The sequence below is a fragment of the Myotis lucifugus genome, unplaced genomic scaffold (genome assembly GCF_000147115.1).
Source record: "Myotis lucifugus unplaced genomic scaffold, Myoluc2.0 scaffold_175, whole genome shotgun sequence".
Taxonomy (NCBI): domain Eukaryota; kingdom Metazoa; phylum Chordata; class Mammalia; order Chiroptera; family Vespertilionidae; genus Myotis; species Myotis lucifugus.
In genome coordinates this window covers 1,255,127-1,270,619 of record NW_005871223.1, presented here as the reverse complement: position 1 = coordinate 1,270,619, position 15,493 = coordinate 1,255,127, and the positions used below count along the sequence as shown (strand labels likewise).

Sequence of the window (15,493 nt, the reverse complement as noted above, 5' to 3'; positions counted from 1 at the left end):
GTTTGCCTGGGATGATTAGGAAGAGGAATGAGGGATGAAGAACCTTTGGGGCATGATGGATAGGTACGTTATCTTGATTGTGGTGATGCTTTCGTGAATATATATGACTGAAGCTCAAAAAATTGTACACTTTATACTATACAGCACAGTTGATACCAGTTATACCTTGATAAATGTGTTTGAAAAAAGAGACCAATATTTGAATAGTTTTTATATGTGGTGGTATTTTCATAATTTAGCCAAATACAGTAGCTGCTTTTAACATAATTTATGGTTTTGCCACTTGAAATTTAAAAAGTCATAGGAATTGTCTAAGAGAAAAATATATCATTATATTAAAGTATTTTCTTAATATGCTTTTTTAGCAGAATTCCACTTAATTTTCAAAAGTCAGTTATTTTATCTTTGTGACTTCGCAAGGAGTGTCTCAAAACACTGCACTGACTTTAGATATAGTGATAAATGAAGAAATTGATCTCAGGAAATTGAGGATATTTATGGAAATTATTTTGTGGATTAAAATTTGTAGTATTTACACTTTTAAAACTTATTTATATAGGACAATTGTAGGGGAATAGGAAGTACCACAGAAAAATCATGGATCAGTTTTATATCTGATTTAAAATTTTTGCATTTAATGTTTATCATAGATAAAAAATTTATTATCCTTAAATAAAATGTATGTTTCCCATAACTTAGCATTTTTATGTCAGACAATGCTCTTTGTGATTACTCTATAGTTTTGGATCAAATATTTGGAATCAGTTTTATTCCCTTACACCTATTTCTTAGAATTCCTTTTTTAATGCATTCTGGGAGCAGCTGTTTCTATATTGTTTATATTAGTGTGAAAGTAATTATGCACACACCCCTACAGTTTTATAATGCTGAGAACTCCAACTCTGCAAACTTGGAAAACTTTTCTAATATTTAAATAGCATAATAAGTTTTATCTGTTAAAATTGATAAATTAGACTTCATTAAGATTAAAGACTTGTAATCTTTGAAAAATGTATACAAAAAGAAAAGGCAAGCCACAAAGTGGAAGAAAATATTAGCAAAACATGTATCACATAAAGGAATTTTATTTAGGTTATACACAGAACTTGTACAAGTCAATAATAAGACAAGTAGCCTATTACTGTATTGGAAAAATATGTGAACATATACTTCACCAAATAAGATGCAGATATGCACATGAAAATATGCTCAACATTGTAAGTCATTTGGAAATTTGTTACTGCAGGAGCTAACTGTATAAGAACTACTTTTGTTGCCATAAAGTATTTCACTAACATATGTGAATTACATTCTTTTAAAAGTTTCCTTCTTATTAAGTTTACAGTCTTATTGAGAAAAGTTGAGTAAGATTTCAGAGGAGCACTAGGTGGATGATACATTAGTCTAATATTATGATCTAGATGAATTGTTAGACTAATATTAGGATCATCACATGACAGTGGCAGTTGGTAATTTATTGTTGAATGAAAGACATTCATTTTAGTAGCTATGGAGTTTGAAGGGATCATTGACTTGGAGGGTCTGGGAAGGCTTCATGGAGGTAGAGGGATTTTTGATTAAATGGATTTATCGAGGTAAAATACCTACACAGGGCCTGGTATGTAGCTAACACCCATTGTATGGTAATGATTGTTATTGCTGTCCTCAGCAGCATCTGGGCCTTGCTGAATGGAAAAGAATTATAATAAACAGACTTGAATGAGGAGGATATTCTTGCTGGGTAATGACATGATTCACTATGAATATGTGGCATTTATGCTGAAATTGTGAGCTTAGCCTAGATACTTTGCTGTTTTTGTGGTTGATTCCTTCTTGAGTCTCCTAAATGACATCACTCTTCTTTAATTATGATACAGGAGTGCTGGACTCGTTCCTAATCTATATTACTTAAATTTTTGTTTAGTTTTTAATGAATATCTGTTTACCAATAAAGATTTTGTTAATCTTCATTTAAAAGTCTTTTTTTCTTTGATCCCATTAGGAGCATCGGAATTTGCCTTTTATGTGTGAACTGAGATATCTATTTGCACTTCTTGTTGGTACTAAAAGGAAATATGTTGATCCCTCAAGAGCAGTTGAAATTCTTAAGGATGCTTTCAAATCAAGTGACTCCCAGCAGGTAGTTCTATTGTGCTTACTTGTTTATAAATAATTTGTATTTTACTTAATCTGATCACTCAGCAGTTTTTTCAAAGATTCATATAATTGAATATGTTGTTATTCATCTTTATTAAAAATAAGCTGGAGCCATTTAAAACATTTATTTGGAGGAATTATTTTAAATTAAGAAAAGTAATAATGATCTTGAAAGTGTTAAGATAAATCAAAGTATCATTTATATTATGATTGAAACTGGTAAGTTACAAAAATGGGTAAAGTAAAAATTCTCTAAAAACATGTAATTGAAAATATTCACAAATGTATGATAACCCAATGCCAGTACAGTGTGCCTGTTTTTGAGATGCGTCTTTTTGCTGGCAGGTAATAGTTTTTCTTAATTATTCAGAAAGGTTTCTGATCTACATTAACTTAGTTATGTTGCTTTTTTCCCCCTTTTAATCTTTATGTACTGCTATTTGATAGGTTAAAGTGGGTGGTGCATGGGCTGGCTAAATAACCATCTCAGATGGTGATCAAAGAAAATTGAATTTATTTAAGGAAAGGGAATGGGAGATGGGGCTATCCAAAGGGAAGGGCTACACAGAGAAAAGGGGGCCTTGGAGACCAGTTCAGTGGGTTAGTCCCTGCCCGTTGCTCCCCTGGTTGTAAGTCTTGTGGGGTCCCTTACGTGCCTATCGGAGAATGGTCTTTTTTCCTAGGTTAGATTCCTCCCCCTAATCATCACCATTTTAGGTCCTACTGCTCATGCCTCATAGTAGAAGGACCTCCCCCTGGGCCGTCTTGTCTTGGCTTCTGCTGGGCAAGTGCCCACCAGAGAAGTCCTGATACTCTGCTGGTTGTACCCTGGGGAGATTGGAAAGCCAGTTTTTCTTCCCTAAACGGGATGGAGGGATGATAATCCCCTTGGCAGGGCAATGCTGCTGTCACCTAGTGTGCATGGAGCTGTGGCTTCTGACCTAATTAAACTTAGCCAATTTTTCTCCTTTCTTTTATTAATATCTAGCTAATCTATGCTAACAATACCAGTATTTGCTTTTATTTATTGTTTTCAGTTTTTTAAAATATCTAACTGTCCCAGTGTCTGTTAGGTTAGTGTCTTATCTGTTATAACAGTTCTTAAATACATCAAAAGAAATAATATTCCTAAAAATGATCCCAAACCACCATTTTAGGGCACTCTTTCTGGTTTTAAGTGTTACCAAAGAAATTATTGGGCCAGATTTCCCAAACAGGAGTGGGAGTTGGGTTCTTGGGGTATCACTGAAATAAGAATTTTCAGAAGCTCCCACGGGAGAGTGAGATATAGTAAAAGGCTTTATTTGTGTAGAGTTATATTCTTACGGTTGTCAAGTCCCATGTCTGTTAACCCAGTCCTGAAAGAGGAGCAGCTGGGATTCCAGTAAAGCCAAAAGCAAAGCCAGGGTCCAGATTGTCTGTTTCATGTTGCAGCTGAGCTTAGTTCAGCATTAGGCTAGTTACAGTCCATCAGCCCATTGTGTGGGTCCCACATGGCTATAAGCCATGTGAAATGCCCCCTTGTAGCAGAAGTCACAGGAGCACAGGTACCAGGAGAAGCAAGAGCCCAGAGAGCAAAAGCCAAGAAAGTGCACTCCTTTGTTCAGAAGTTTAAATATTCATGTTTCCTGCTCTTGAAGTGGCAACATCTATTTGCTTCCAGGTGTGAATGACATGTAAGCACCTTCCCAAGTCACTCAGACCTTACTAAGCATGCGACCAAACTGCCTTTGTCCAGTCCCTTGCCCCATCAATCAGGGAATGGACTTGGTGAGTGTTAACTTACCAAAGGTATATAAATAGCATGTGAATATTAGCTAATTTTCCCTCTATTCCTTTCCTGTTAAATAATAATCAGATTATTAAAATTGGTGCCGGCCTGATTGCCCCCAGCTCCCCTCCCCTGCCAGCCCAATCACCCACAACTGCCCTCCCCTGCTGGCCCGATCGCCCACAACTGCCCTCCCCTGCCGGCTTGATCGCCCACAACTGCCCTCCCCTGCCACGACCCGCCGCCTCCACCGGGACCCGCCTCCACTGTGAGAGGTGACAGAAATGCCAGGACCAGCCTCCTCCATGCTGTGCGGAGCCACGGGACCCCCAGGCCTCATTGTGCAGAGCGGCCGCCAGGCCCCACCTATGCTGTGCACGTGGCCATCTTGTGGCGGCCATCATGTGGTTACCATCTTTTAGTGGCCCTCTTGTGGCGACATCACGTATGAGGGCGCGAGGACCACCTAGGCTTTTATTAGTATAGATAGGTTCTTGTTGGTGGCCATAATGGAATACTTTATGCCTGTGTTCCTTCTTCCCTTTCTATTTCTTCTTTTTACAACAGTCCCTTTAGCATTTCTTGCATTGCTGATTTGGTGGTTTTAAACTCCTTTAGCCTTTTTTTTGTCTGTGAAGCTCCTGATTTCACCTTCAGTTTTGAATGATAGCTTGCTGGATAGAGTATTCTTGGATTTAGTCCCTTGATTTTCATCACTTTGTATACTTCATGCCATTTCCTTCTGATCTGTTGAGAAGTTGTGGATAGTCTAATGGGAGATCCCTTGTAGGTAACTTTCTGTCTCTGTCTTGCAGCCTTTAAGATTCTTTCTTTGTCTTTTACATTTGCCAATTTAATTATGATGTGTCTTTGTATAGATCTTTTTGAGTTCATCTTGATTGGGATCCTCTGAGCTTCTGGACTTGTGTAACTTTTTTCTTCCCAAAGTCAGGGAAGTGTTCTGTCATAATTTCTTCAAACAGATTTTTTATTCCTTGCTCAGCTACCTTTCTTTCTGGCACCCCTATTATGTGATTGTTGTTTTATTGTTGTCCCAAAGCTCCCTTAAACTCTCCTCTTGTTTTTTATAATTTTTTTTCCCCAGTTGCTGCTCTGCTTGGGTGTTTTCTACCTTGTCTTTTAACTTGCTGATTTGGTCCTCAGCTTCCTCTAGTCTATTGTTGAAACCTTCCATGGTTTTCTTTATTGCAGCTATGTCATTCTTCATTTCCTCTGGATTCTTACTCATGGTGTATTTCTCATTCGGGTCCCTATAATTCTCATTGAGTTGCTTGTAATTCTTATTCAGATGTTTGGGCATCCTTATAACCATTACTCTGAATTCTTTATATGACAAATTTCTTGCCTCCATTTCATTTGGTTCCTTTTCTGGTGATTTCTCCTTTTCTTTCATTTGGGGGTTGTTTTTTTTGTCTCCCCATTTTAGCTGTTCCTTTGTATTTGTTTGTATATATAGATCTAACTGCTGTGCCCCCCAGATTTTTTGTGTTGGTCTTATGTAGTAGTTGTTTTGTGGGTGCGAGTGGTGGTGTCTCTCAGGTCTCCTGGGCTGGGTGTTCTAGGGAGGCCCCCTACTTGAAATATTTGAATCTTGAATGTTATTGTCCCATTCCTAGATGGAGTGTCATCTGATTATGTGGCTCACTCCCAACCATGTCATGCCAGCCAGTGTGGAGGTGCTGACTGAACAGCACAAAATACTACAGAACAAGACATGACACAGAAGGAACAGAAAATGAATGTACACAAGACCGCTATCGCCCCAACAGTGACCACCAGAGAAAAGAGAATTAGAAAAGAGAATGATGGAATGGAAGGGAGGGAGGGAGGAAGAAAAAATTTTTGGAGAAAACATAAACAAATGAAACAAAAAGCACAAACAAAAAGCACCCAGAAATGTGGGCGGGGGGCAGAATCTGTAGATGCAGAATTTAAATAAAGAAAATAAGAATAAAGAATTAGAGGAATAGGGGAAGGACCATGGTTTAGAAAAAGGAGTAGAGAAAAAATGAGAAGACAAGAAAAAAATATTTGCAAAGGAGAATACAGGAGAGAGCAAATAGGCCTAAATTTAGGAAGTGAAACAAAAAATTAGAAGAAGAAATGAGAAAGAGAGAAAAAAAATTAAAAAATTGAGCAGTGGAAGAAAAAGGAAAGAGAACAGGAAATTGAGTAGGTGCAGGGAAGAGGAAAATTATATATATGAACAAAACAACAGAGAATAGGATACTAACACATCAATAAAGCAGGTAGATAAAAATGTTCAATTTTAAAAAGTGGGGAAAAGAAAGAGAAAAACTGAAAAGGAGAAAGAAAGAAACGGGAGGAAAAAAATGAAGAGGAAGAAATGTGCAAAAAAAGAAAAGAGAAAAGTGAAGTGTCATTCGTTTAAGCCAAGTTTTAATGCCCCATGGGAGCTGGCTTAGGGCCCCACTCTTCTGTCTGCCGGTTCTGGGCTTCCTGTTAGGTACTTGGGTGCTAACCACTGTCAGGCATGTCTTTTGGCTTTTAGCCTGCTTGAAGCTCCAAGCAATCCACCAGTCCACCATTTGTGTCTGTGTCCACAGGCCTTATCTGCAAGCCGAAGGGGCAGTCTGTCCTCTAGAGAAGGTTTGTTAGACACCTGGAGCCCAGGGCTGATTCAGCACTCTTCCTCTGAATCGCCATGTTCCACTGCTGCCCACCTTTGCCTGTCAGCCAGCTGTCAATCTTAATCACTCAAGAGTCTGTTCCTAACAGTGTTTGGTGTTTCACTTTCAGAGAATACGATGGGTATTTTTTTCTGTCCCAGAGCTACTCCTCCGCGAGTGGCCCAAAATATTACTCTGCTATTGGCTGGACAGAGATCCTTGTATGGAGACCAGTGGGGTCAGCTGGGGGGTTCTCGTTCCTAGAATAGTGGGGCTGATGGCCCCTCCTCCAATCCATTCACTGAGGGTCCTTGAGACTGTTCAGACCCTTAAGCTGGCCTCTGCCTTTATTTCCTCTGTAAAGCTCAAGATGCAGGGTGTGGCAGGCTGTATCACCTAGGGCAGGGTTTTTTTCCTTTACCTGCCTTCTGGGTATTAGGAGCAGGTAGCTCTTCCCAGGGAGAATAGCTGCTTTGGTTTGGAAGCATATGAATGATCCAATGCTGGACTCCCAGCTACTGCTTTCCCAAGTCTCTGCCCTGCTTTTCACCCCCACCTGTCCTCAGGCAACTCAATTCTGCGCCTATTTCCCTATGCCAGTGGTTGGCAAACTCATTAGTCAACAGAGCCAAATATCAACAGTACAACGATTGAAATTTCTTTTGAGAGCCAAATTTTTTAAAATAAACTATATAGGTAGGTACATTGTTATTAACTTAATTAGGGTACTCCTAAGCTGGCCTTTGCTAAAAAACGTCCTTAATCTGATTGAGGTACGTTCGCTGAGGTCGACCCCTTCCAACTCTCTCATCCTCAACTCATGCATGAATTACGCGTGTTATGCCCAGATTTCAAGACCCCAAAAGACACCACCAGGGAGCGCCAAGTCCGATGCAAAAGCATAGAGTCTTTTATTCAATCCCGGGCTTGGTCCCCCTCTGCCTCCATTACTGGATGCGAGAGAGAGCCCGGAGTCCCAAGAGAACAAAGAATTTATAGGGCTTGGGGTCGGGGGGAGGGGGGGCACACTTGGACCACTGATTTGGCCAATTCCGGTTGGTTGAGTGAGGGCCGGGGGCTAGTGACGCAAGGGCAGGGTGCAGTTAGGGTCTGGTTACACAAAGACGGGGGTGTTCATACTTTCGGCCTTGAGTTTGTTTTCCCTTGCATTCCCATTGGCTGAGATAAGAGCAGGCTGAGTAACTGATACATTCTATGGCTTTTGCTGGAAGAGGAGTTAGGAACACAGCTATCAGTCCTATCAGTCCTGTTCTGTCCTTTCACGCGCACCTCCCCCAGCTGCTGCGTATCTCACGGCTGCGCCGTTGCCCGACCAACCGACACCCCCCACTTCTTCTAACACCACTTCTTCAAATTAGACTCGCCCAGGCCGAAAACCGACTTCTGCACATGGGCCATGAAGTTTCAATCACACTGTATGTGTGCGCCCGCACGTGGTATTTTGTGGAAGAGCCACACTCAAGGGGCCAAAGAGCCGCATGTGGCTCGAGAGCCACGGTTTGCCTACCACTGCCCTATGCCAACAGCTCGTGTGTGTATTTGCAAATAAAAACTCTTGTGCTCTGGGTTTAAGTGATTAAAAAAGAAAGAAAGAAAAAGGCAGTCGAAACTGCAGCTCTCTCCCCCACTGACTCGTCTGCCAGGTCTAGACTCTGCTGCTGCCAGCAGTCCTGCTGCCTTTCACAGCTGCTTGGATGATATGGGTGTTGCGGGTCACACTGCCACAGGTCAGGCCACCATGGGCTTGGGTAGTGCTGCAGGTCGGGTCATGCCACTGCCACCACTGCTGCATGGAGCCCTGCCTGTGCTCCCAGAACAGTTCTCCCCATAGCACAGCTCCTTCCTTTCCAGGCTCCCCACCTCTCACAACCTCGCCCTTCCTACCAGTCTCCAGGTGCCTTCCTTGTTATAAGTCAGCTCCTCAGCTGGACCACAGTTGGAAATTCCAGGTGAATGTTCTCCAATTTAGTGGTATTTCCAGCCTTGGGACAAGGTGCCCAACAGGTCTGCCTATTCCGCCACCATTTTGTCTCCCTACTATTAAGTTTTAAAAGTCACTTCTGTTCCTTGACTTATCTTTTCTTCTGAAATTGCTTTTTCTTTGTCTTTTTTTGGCTACTTTCTTTTGTGTTGAAGCTTTCTAAGGATGCATAGTGATCTTTAGGTATCTTTTCATATTTAAAAATGAGGTAGCACAAGTTTAATTGGAAGCCTTGTATGTATGTATATGGGTAGACTTCAGTTTTGTTAGAGTGGACAGAAGACAACTAGCTGTTGATGCTGTGACATGCTCCAGAATGCCACATGGCGAATGCCTTTGCTTTGGGTTCTTTTTTCTCCCCTCTACAAGGGCTTTTAAAGTAGTTGCACATCACCCTGGCTTGTGTAGCTCAGTTAGTTGGGCATTGTCCCATGCACATTAAAGTTACTGGTTTAATTCCTGGTCAGGGCACATGCTGGGTTTCAGGCTCAATCCTCAGTAGTGGGCATGCAGGAGGCAGCTAATTGATATTTTGCTCTCATACTGATATTTCTCTCCCTCTCCCTTTCTCATTCCCTGGGCGGGGGGGGGGGAGGGGGGGGCTTGTGGGGGGGGAATCTTTAAAGTAGTTGCTCATCAATTGAGACAGATATAGGTTTGATTCTCTTCTGTTCCTAGATACTCGAATCTAAAGTACACATTAGTGGCATAGTGGAGTGGATCTATAAGTAAAGTAAGCATCATGATTTTTAAAAGTGAATTTATATGTTCATTTCATATTCTTTTTAATTATATCTTTGAAATATGCAAGAGTCTCGGGGATATTTTTTGGGATACAGTACTGCCAAATTTAAGTATACTTATGACTTAATTTAAAACTAAAATGTTATCATTTTTTCTCTTGATGAAAGCAGGTAGAATTATTTTGTAATTGTAAATTTTAGATTGATTGCTAAAAAAGACAGGGATTACTTTCTCTGAAGAGTATTATGATAATGAGGAAACCTTTTTGTTTCTTGTCAGATAACCTTGCAAGATAAGCCAAGTTGTAGAAAAGTATTGAAGGTTTTAAGGTGTTATAACTTGCTAGGACAACTGTAGCAAATTAGAACAAACCGAGTGACTTCAAAACAGTAGAAAATTATTCTCTCCATAGTTTTAGAGGCCAAAATCCTAAGTGTAGGTAGGTGATGGAAGAGCTCTGCTCCCTCCAGTGGCTCTAAGGGAGAGAAGCCTTCCTTGCCTTTGTCATCTTCTTTTGGCTCCTGTGTTCTTGTCTTCTGGCAGCATACCTCCAGTCTCTGTCTACATCTTTACATGGCCTTTTCCCCTGTGTGTCTATGTGTTTGCTCATTTTCTGTTTCTTAGAAGAATACTCACAATTGGATTTAGGCCTATTCTAACCCAGGATGATCTCATCTTAAGATCCTTACCTTACGGTTTGGCTCAGTGGATGGAGCGTCGGCCTGTGGACTGGAAGGTCCCAGGTTCGATTCCGGTCAAGGGCATGTACCTGGGTTGCGGGCACATCCCCAGTGGGAGATGTGCAGGAGGCGGCTGATCGATGTTTCTCTCTCATCGATGTTTCTGACTCTCTATCTCTCTCCCTTCTTCTCTGTAAAAAATCAATAAAATATATTTCAAAAAAAAAAAGATCCTTACCTTAATCACATCTGCAAAAACTCTTATTCCAAATAAGTTTGTATTCTGAGGTTCCAGGTGGACAAGTGTTTTGGTGGGCCACTATTTAACCTAATACAGATAGTATGGATGTTTATAACTGGATTTTTGTGCTGAGTTTGTCTTGAACTATATGACATTGTTGTAATTTACTTACTCTTCCTAGACCTTAGTTTCAACATTTTAAAGGTGTGCAAGTTGGCCTAGATGCTCTTTAAACAACTTCTAGGTGGAAAAATGTGTGACATTAAAGTTTGTTTTATATTTAGAGCTATTTTGATAAAGACCAAGTGCTTACCCTGCTTTATCTTTCTTTGATGGTTTGATTGAACTCAGTCAAATATGTTAAGTGGATATGCCTTTGAAAAGTTGAATGAAGAAAGGCACATCTTCCTTCTAAGAGAGAAGCCAGTATTCTTTATAAAATGAAGAACTTTTTGGTGATATGCATACTTTTATAAAGGTTCATTAACAGAGCTTTTTTGAAAAAATATTTTTTATTATTTCATTCGTACATGTAATCTAATGAACAAAATAAGTTAACAAGCAAAATAGAGACAGACTCATAGATAGAGAGTAGGCTGACAGTTGTTGGGGGGAGATGAGGAGTGGGATTGAGCAAAAAAGAAAAAAAAACAACTCATGGTGATTGCTAGGAGAAGGGGTGTACAGAGTTGCAGGGAAGTGGAAAGAGGGTATGGGTAGATAAATGGTGATGGAAGGAGACTTGACTTGGTTGGTGAATACACAATAGTGTACAGATGATATGTTGTAGAATTGTGCAGCTGAAACCTGTATAATTTGTTAACCATTGTCACCCCAATAAATTCAATTAAAAGGGAAAAAATAGAAATTAAAAAATAGAAATCTCATTTGTAAGTTGGAATTCTGATATTTATTTATTTTCCTAAAGTGAAAGCCAATCACAATGATTATCAATATAATGCTTGTTTTAATCAAATACTGATTTTGTGCTCTGGTTAAGTTATAAATATTTATTGCATTTGATGTGAACGATTTCATTTAATACCTTTGTGAGTAGTCAGTAATTATATGTTTGAATGTCTGGGTGCAAGTTTTATGTTGCAATATTTAGTATTTTTATTAATAGGCTTAAAAATTAACAAGGTTTTTTTTGTTTTGTTTTTTTTCCTATAGCAAGATGTGAGTGAGTTTACACACAAATTACTAGATTGGTTAGAAGATGCCTTCCAAATGAAAGCTGAAGAGGAGACGTAAGTTACCATAAAATTTAGTGATGGTATTTTAAGAGATCTGTAAGTAGCGCTCATTTTTTTCCTTTAATGTATTCAGTGTCAACAAATAAATAGGAATCTGAGATAGACATATGGGAGCCCAAATGTTACCTCTGTATTATTGATAAGCTGTTGGAATTTATGGCCACAAATGCTGGTAGCTTTAGATTTCCACTATAAGGGCAGAATCTAGCCAGAAAGGTCTAAAAAGTGATCCCTGAAAGGGCTAATCCTACATTTCCCAGTTCTTTTCATTAGATTCAATGAGGAGAGGGACATATTTCAAATAAGACTTAAGATTTCTGAAGATATGGAAAAATTCTAGCCTCTTTTAAAACTTTTTTTAAAAAAGGGGAGATAATTTGTTAGCTACCAGATCATATAAGGTGACTAGGACCCAAAAGAAATTAACAAAAAGTAAGTAAATAATAAGCAAGATCTTCAAAATCAGAATAGAATGACTCGTTCAGAAGAAACAAAGATTCATGAAATAGTCAAGTGGCCTTCTTCTAAGTCTACAGGTGAAAAGCAATTGAGGACTCGTGTTGAAGGTAGGACACTGAAGTGCTTACAGAAATCTGGATAGACTTGAGAGGAGGACTAGGGGTCCCAGGGTATAAAACATTTAAAAAATTACTGAGGGAAATTCAAAGACACTCAGGTATCATAGATTGGGATACAGATATCATTTACTCAGAGGAAACTTGCCCAATAAATTTTAGTATTAGAACCTTAAAGATACAAGGAACTTGAACTTTTAAGAACCAGGAACCAAGGTGGACAACCTTAGGTCAAGTCCACACAGAGGCTCTCTATTAGTCTGACAGGACAGTAGCACTTGTGGGGTCCTTCAACTTGAAGGTGGACAAGGCATGTTTGATCAAGGGTGGCTTTCCCCCTTCCCAACAAGTCCAAAGAAAAGCATATATAATAAGGACTGAAGGTCCGAGACTGAAGTGTATAGTGATAATAGAAAAGCTAGGCACTTTATGGGCACTGACTGTCAGGTCCTCTTGTAAGGGCATCCTGCATAGTTATCATTTTAACCTTTAAAACAGCCTTGTGAGTTTAATTACCATTATTATCTTCAGTTGACAGGTGAAGAAATGGAAAAGTAAATTTAAGTACCTTTCCCAAGGTGACACTAAGTAACAGCTGAGTGCATGATAACCTCATACACGTTATTGCTTTGGCATAGGCTATTGTTTTTTTAATGTTTCCTTTATTACTTACAGGTCCAAAAATTATAACCATATTTATGTTTTTTAACATGCTTTAGGGATGAAGAGAAGCCAAAGAACCCCATGGTAGAGTTGTTCTATGGAAGATTCTTAGCTGTGGGAGTACTTGAAGGTATTACAATGAAGAGATATTATCTGTTAGCTTCTTTGTCTTGATAGTAACTCTTCATTTGTTGAATGACTTTTAATTTTAATTTGACTTACTCTATCTAGAGTTCCTGTTACATTGCTACCACTAATCATTTATATACAAAGCACAGAATTGAGATATGAAAAGGAAGGTACAGAGTATATTATCTCATGCTAATTGATACTTAGTTAATATTATCCTGTTGTTCTTTCCCTGGGAAGGCTTCTGTGATTCTGTGAATTATTGGGATACAGGGATTACAGGGGCAGTTGTGTTGTTGGTGGATCTTTTGAAAATAATATTGGAATTGAATACTGGGGTTGATATGATGATCACTGTTTTTGAGGGTTTTAAGTCTGTGAATGTTGAAAGCTGAGTTTAGCAATTTAGCATAGTTGGGATATTGCACTTTTTAGGTGATTATAAAATTCTTTAGACTCTAGTTTTCAAGAAAGAGTTGTATTCTATCTTTTGAAAATTCAGTTAAGAATGATACTACTCCATCTTCCCTAAATGCCTATTACTTAAAATCTGGACCAAACCAGTTACACTTTGATTCTCCTAACAAGGGACTGAACTGAGTCAGTAGATATACTTCAAATAATAATATTACTAAGTCCCAAAATATAAATTTTTGATAACTTATTTTTCCTGAATGGCCCAATGCATCAACTTTTGGAAGTGCCCAAAGTATAAAATTTGGAAAATTGTTTTTTCTTCAGGATAAGTAATGGATTCATAAGAAGTTTTGTTTGAATATAGTTTTATAACTTAGAATTCAGAAAAAGACAGAGGCTAAGGATTTGGTCAGTAAGGTTATATTGAGGTGTCAGACCAGTGAGTCCCAATGGGGTGATTTCCTTTTGTTTGCTAAAGTACCCCCTTGCAAAAAGAACTTATAGTCCACTGATTCCTCCATTTAGTTCCTCTCAGCACTTCTCTTTATTTCCATCCTTGTTCATTATAATTATCTGTATAAATATCTAAAGCTCCCTTTCCCACATTGATTTCTAGCACTGTCTCTGTCTATTCTCTGACCTTTATTAAGCTATTTATCTTCTCTCTGCATGCCCTGAGTTCCTGAAATTGCTGAGGAAAAGTCACTTCAGTGGGCTAGCTATAGTGGACCAGGAATCTGTAGTATACCAAGCTTCACTGGTTTCAGTTCTCTAACCCTACCTGGCAGTCATACTTGTTTTATTTAATCACTGTTTTCTATCCTGTTTTCTGCATTAACAATTTCTTTTTTACTGTAATTCTAACGTCTTGTCTCTTCATTGTCTGAAAAACACTTTACTTCAACTTTCATGAATTTACTGTGAAGCTAATGAAACCTAACTGTGGGTCCTAAGGGCCCTGAATCTAATTTTGTGTTTATAATACTGTAAAACAGTTCTTAAAACGCTCATCATCAAATATTGTGCTGCAGCCTCTGCAATCTGGATCCATTCCTAATGCCACTAATTATTTTTATTTGATCCCCCAGATAATAGAGGAATATTTAGTCTTATATCAACAGAGTATTCTTTGTATGTTCTCAGAATCTCATTCCTTCATGCTTTCACCCAGACCTCACTGTTCTTATTATCTTGTGGGCAGTTTTTTATTGCTGTTGTTTTTTATCTTCACCTTTTCCCTCTTTAATGTGTCTTCTCATTGATAATTAGACCTGGTCTGGTATCTCATGTCTTGAAAATTAAGGCACTCTTTTAAGTTAATCCTATTTAAGTTTAAGCCCCTTAAAGAGGGGTTTGATATCATCTGCTAACTCCCCACTTATTAAAACCATCCCACTTTTGCTTCTGGCCCAGACCTCTTCCTAAAGGAATATTTTTAAGATTATTGTGGGGTTTTTTTACATGTGTTCAAGTTCATTGGGTCCCTCTCAGTTTTTGTACTGAACTCCTATCAGCTATTAATTCTATTGATCCACTCTCTCCTCTTCTTCCATTTTTCCTTTTCTTAAAAACACTTCTCTGTCTTCTATGGAACCATATTTTCTTGGCTTTTTAAAATTTCTGAGTGGGTACTTCTTAGTAGTTATGTTTATAGTCTCTTCTTATATTAAAGGTAGGGCATCTTTGGGACTCAGTTTAGGCCCTCTTCCTTATCCTGTTTACTAATTCCCTAGACTGTCTCATTTACTGCCTTGATTTCCTGCTACCAGTAAGTCAGCGATTTTTAATTTAGAGCTTCAGACTAGAGAAATAATCTTACAGACTCATATATCCAACTATTTTCTCAACTTGAAGTCTCTTGGGACATTCTAAAACAGTTATGTCCACTACAACCTTAAACAAAACAAAAACAATCCTCTGTGCTTTCTTCAGTGGGGCCCCTTCAGTACATAAACATTAGTCCAATTGTTGATACTAGAAATGTGAGTCTCATTCCAGATACCCTACTTACCTCTGTCCCCCATTCTGCATTGAGCCAATCAATCAAGCCTTACTGGTGCTCCTCCTTGTATACATACATAAATGTGTGTGTGTGTGTGTGTGTGTGTGTGTAAATTAATTTGTGTGTTTTTGTACACTTTTACTGGTAACACCCTATTCTACGCTGGATGGATTCCATAATACTATCCTAGTAATCTACCACCCAC

General features: G+C 38.8%; 1 protein-coding gene across 13 annotated transcripts in view; it reads left to right on the top strand.

The window, feature by feature from the left end:
• The window catches only part of USP25 (ubiquitin specific peptidase 25), a 149,327-nt gene that overhangs the window by 55,462 nt on the left and 78,372 nt on the right, over positions 1-15,493 (top strand). For 11 of the 13 annotated variants that reach the window (XM_023760181.1, XM_023760186.1, XM_023760191.1 and 8 more), the window contains 3 exons: positions 2,003-2,140; positions 11,420-11,496; positions 12,797-12,870. In XM_023760181.1, the coding sequence (XP_023615949.1) occupies positions 2,024-2,140; positions 11,420-11,496; positions 12,797-12,870 (268 nt within the window). In that variant the 5' untranslated portion in view covers positions 2,003-2,023. Of the gene's footprint in view, positions 1-44; positions 64-2,002; positions 2,141-11,419; positions 11,497-12,796; positions 12,874-15,493 lie in introns of those variants that run through there. The other 2 variants (XM_023760182.1, XM_023760192.1) reach the window with 2 other exon arrangements.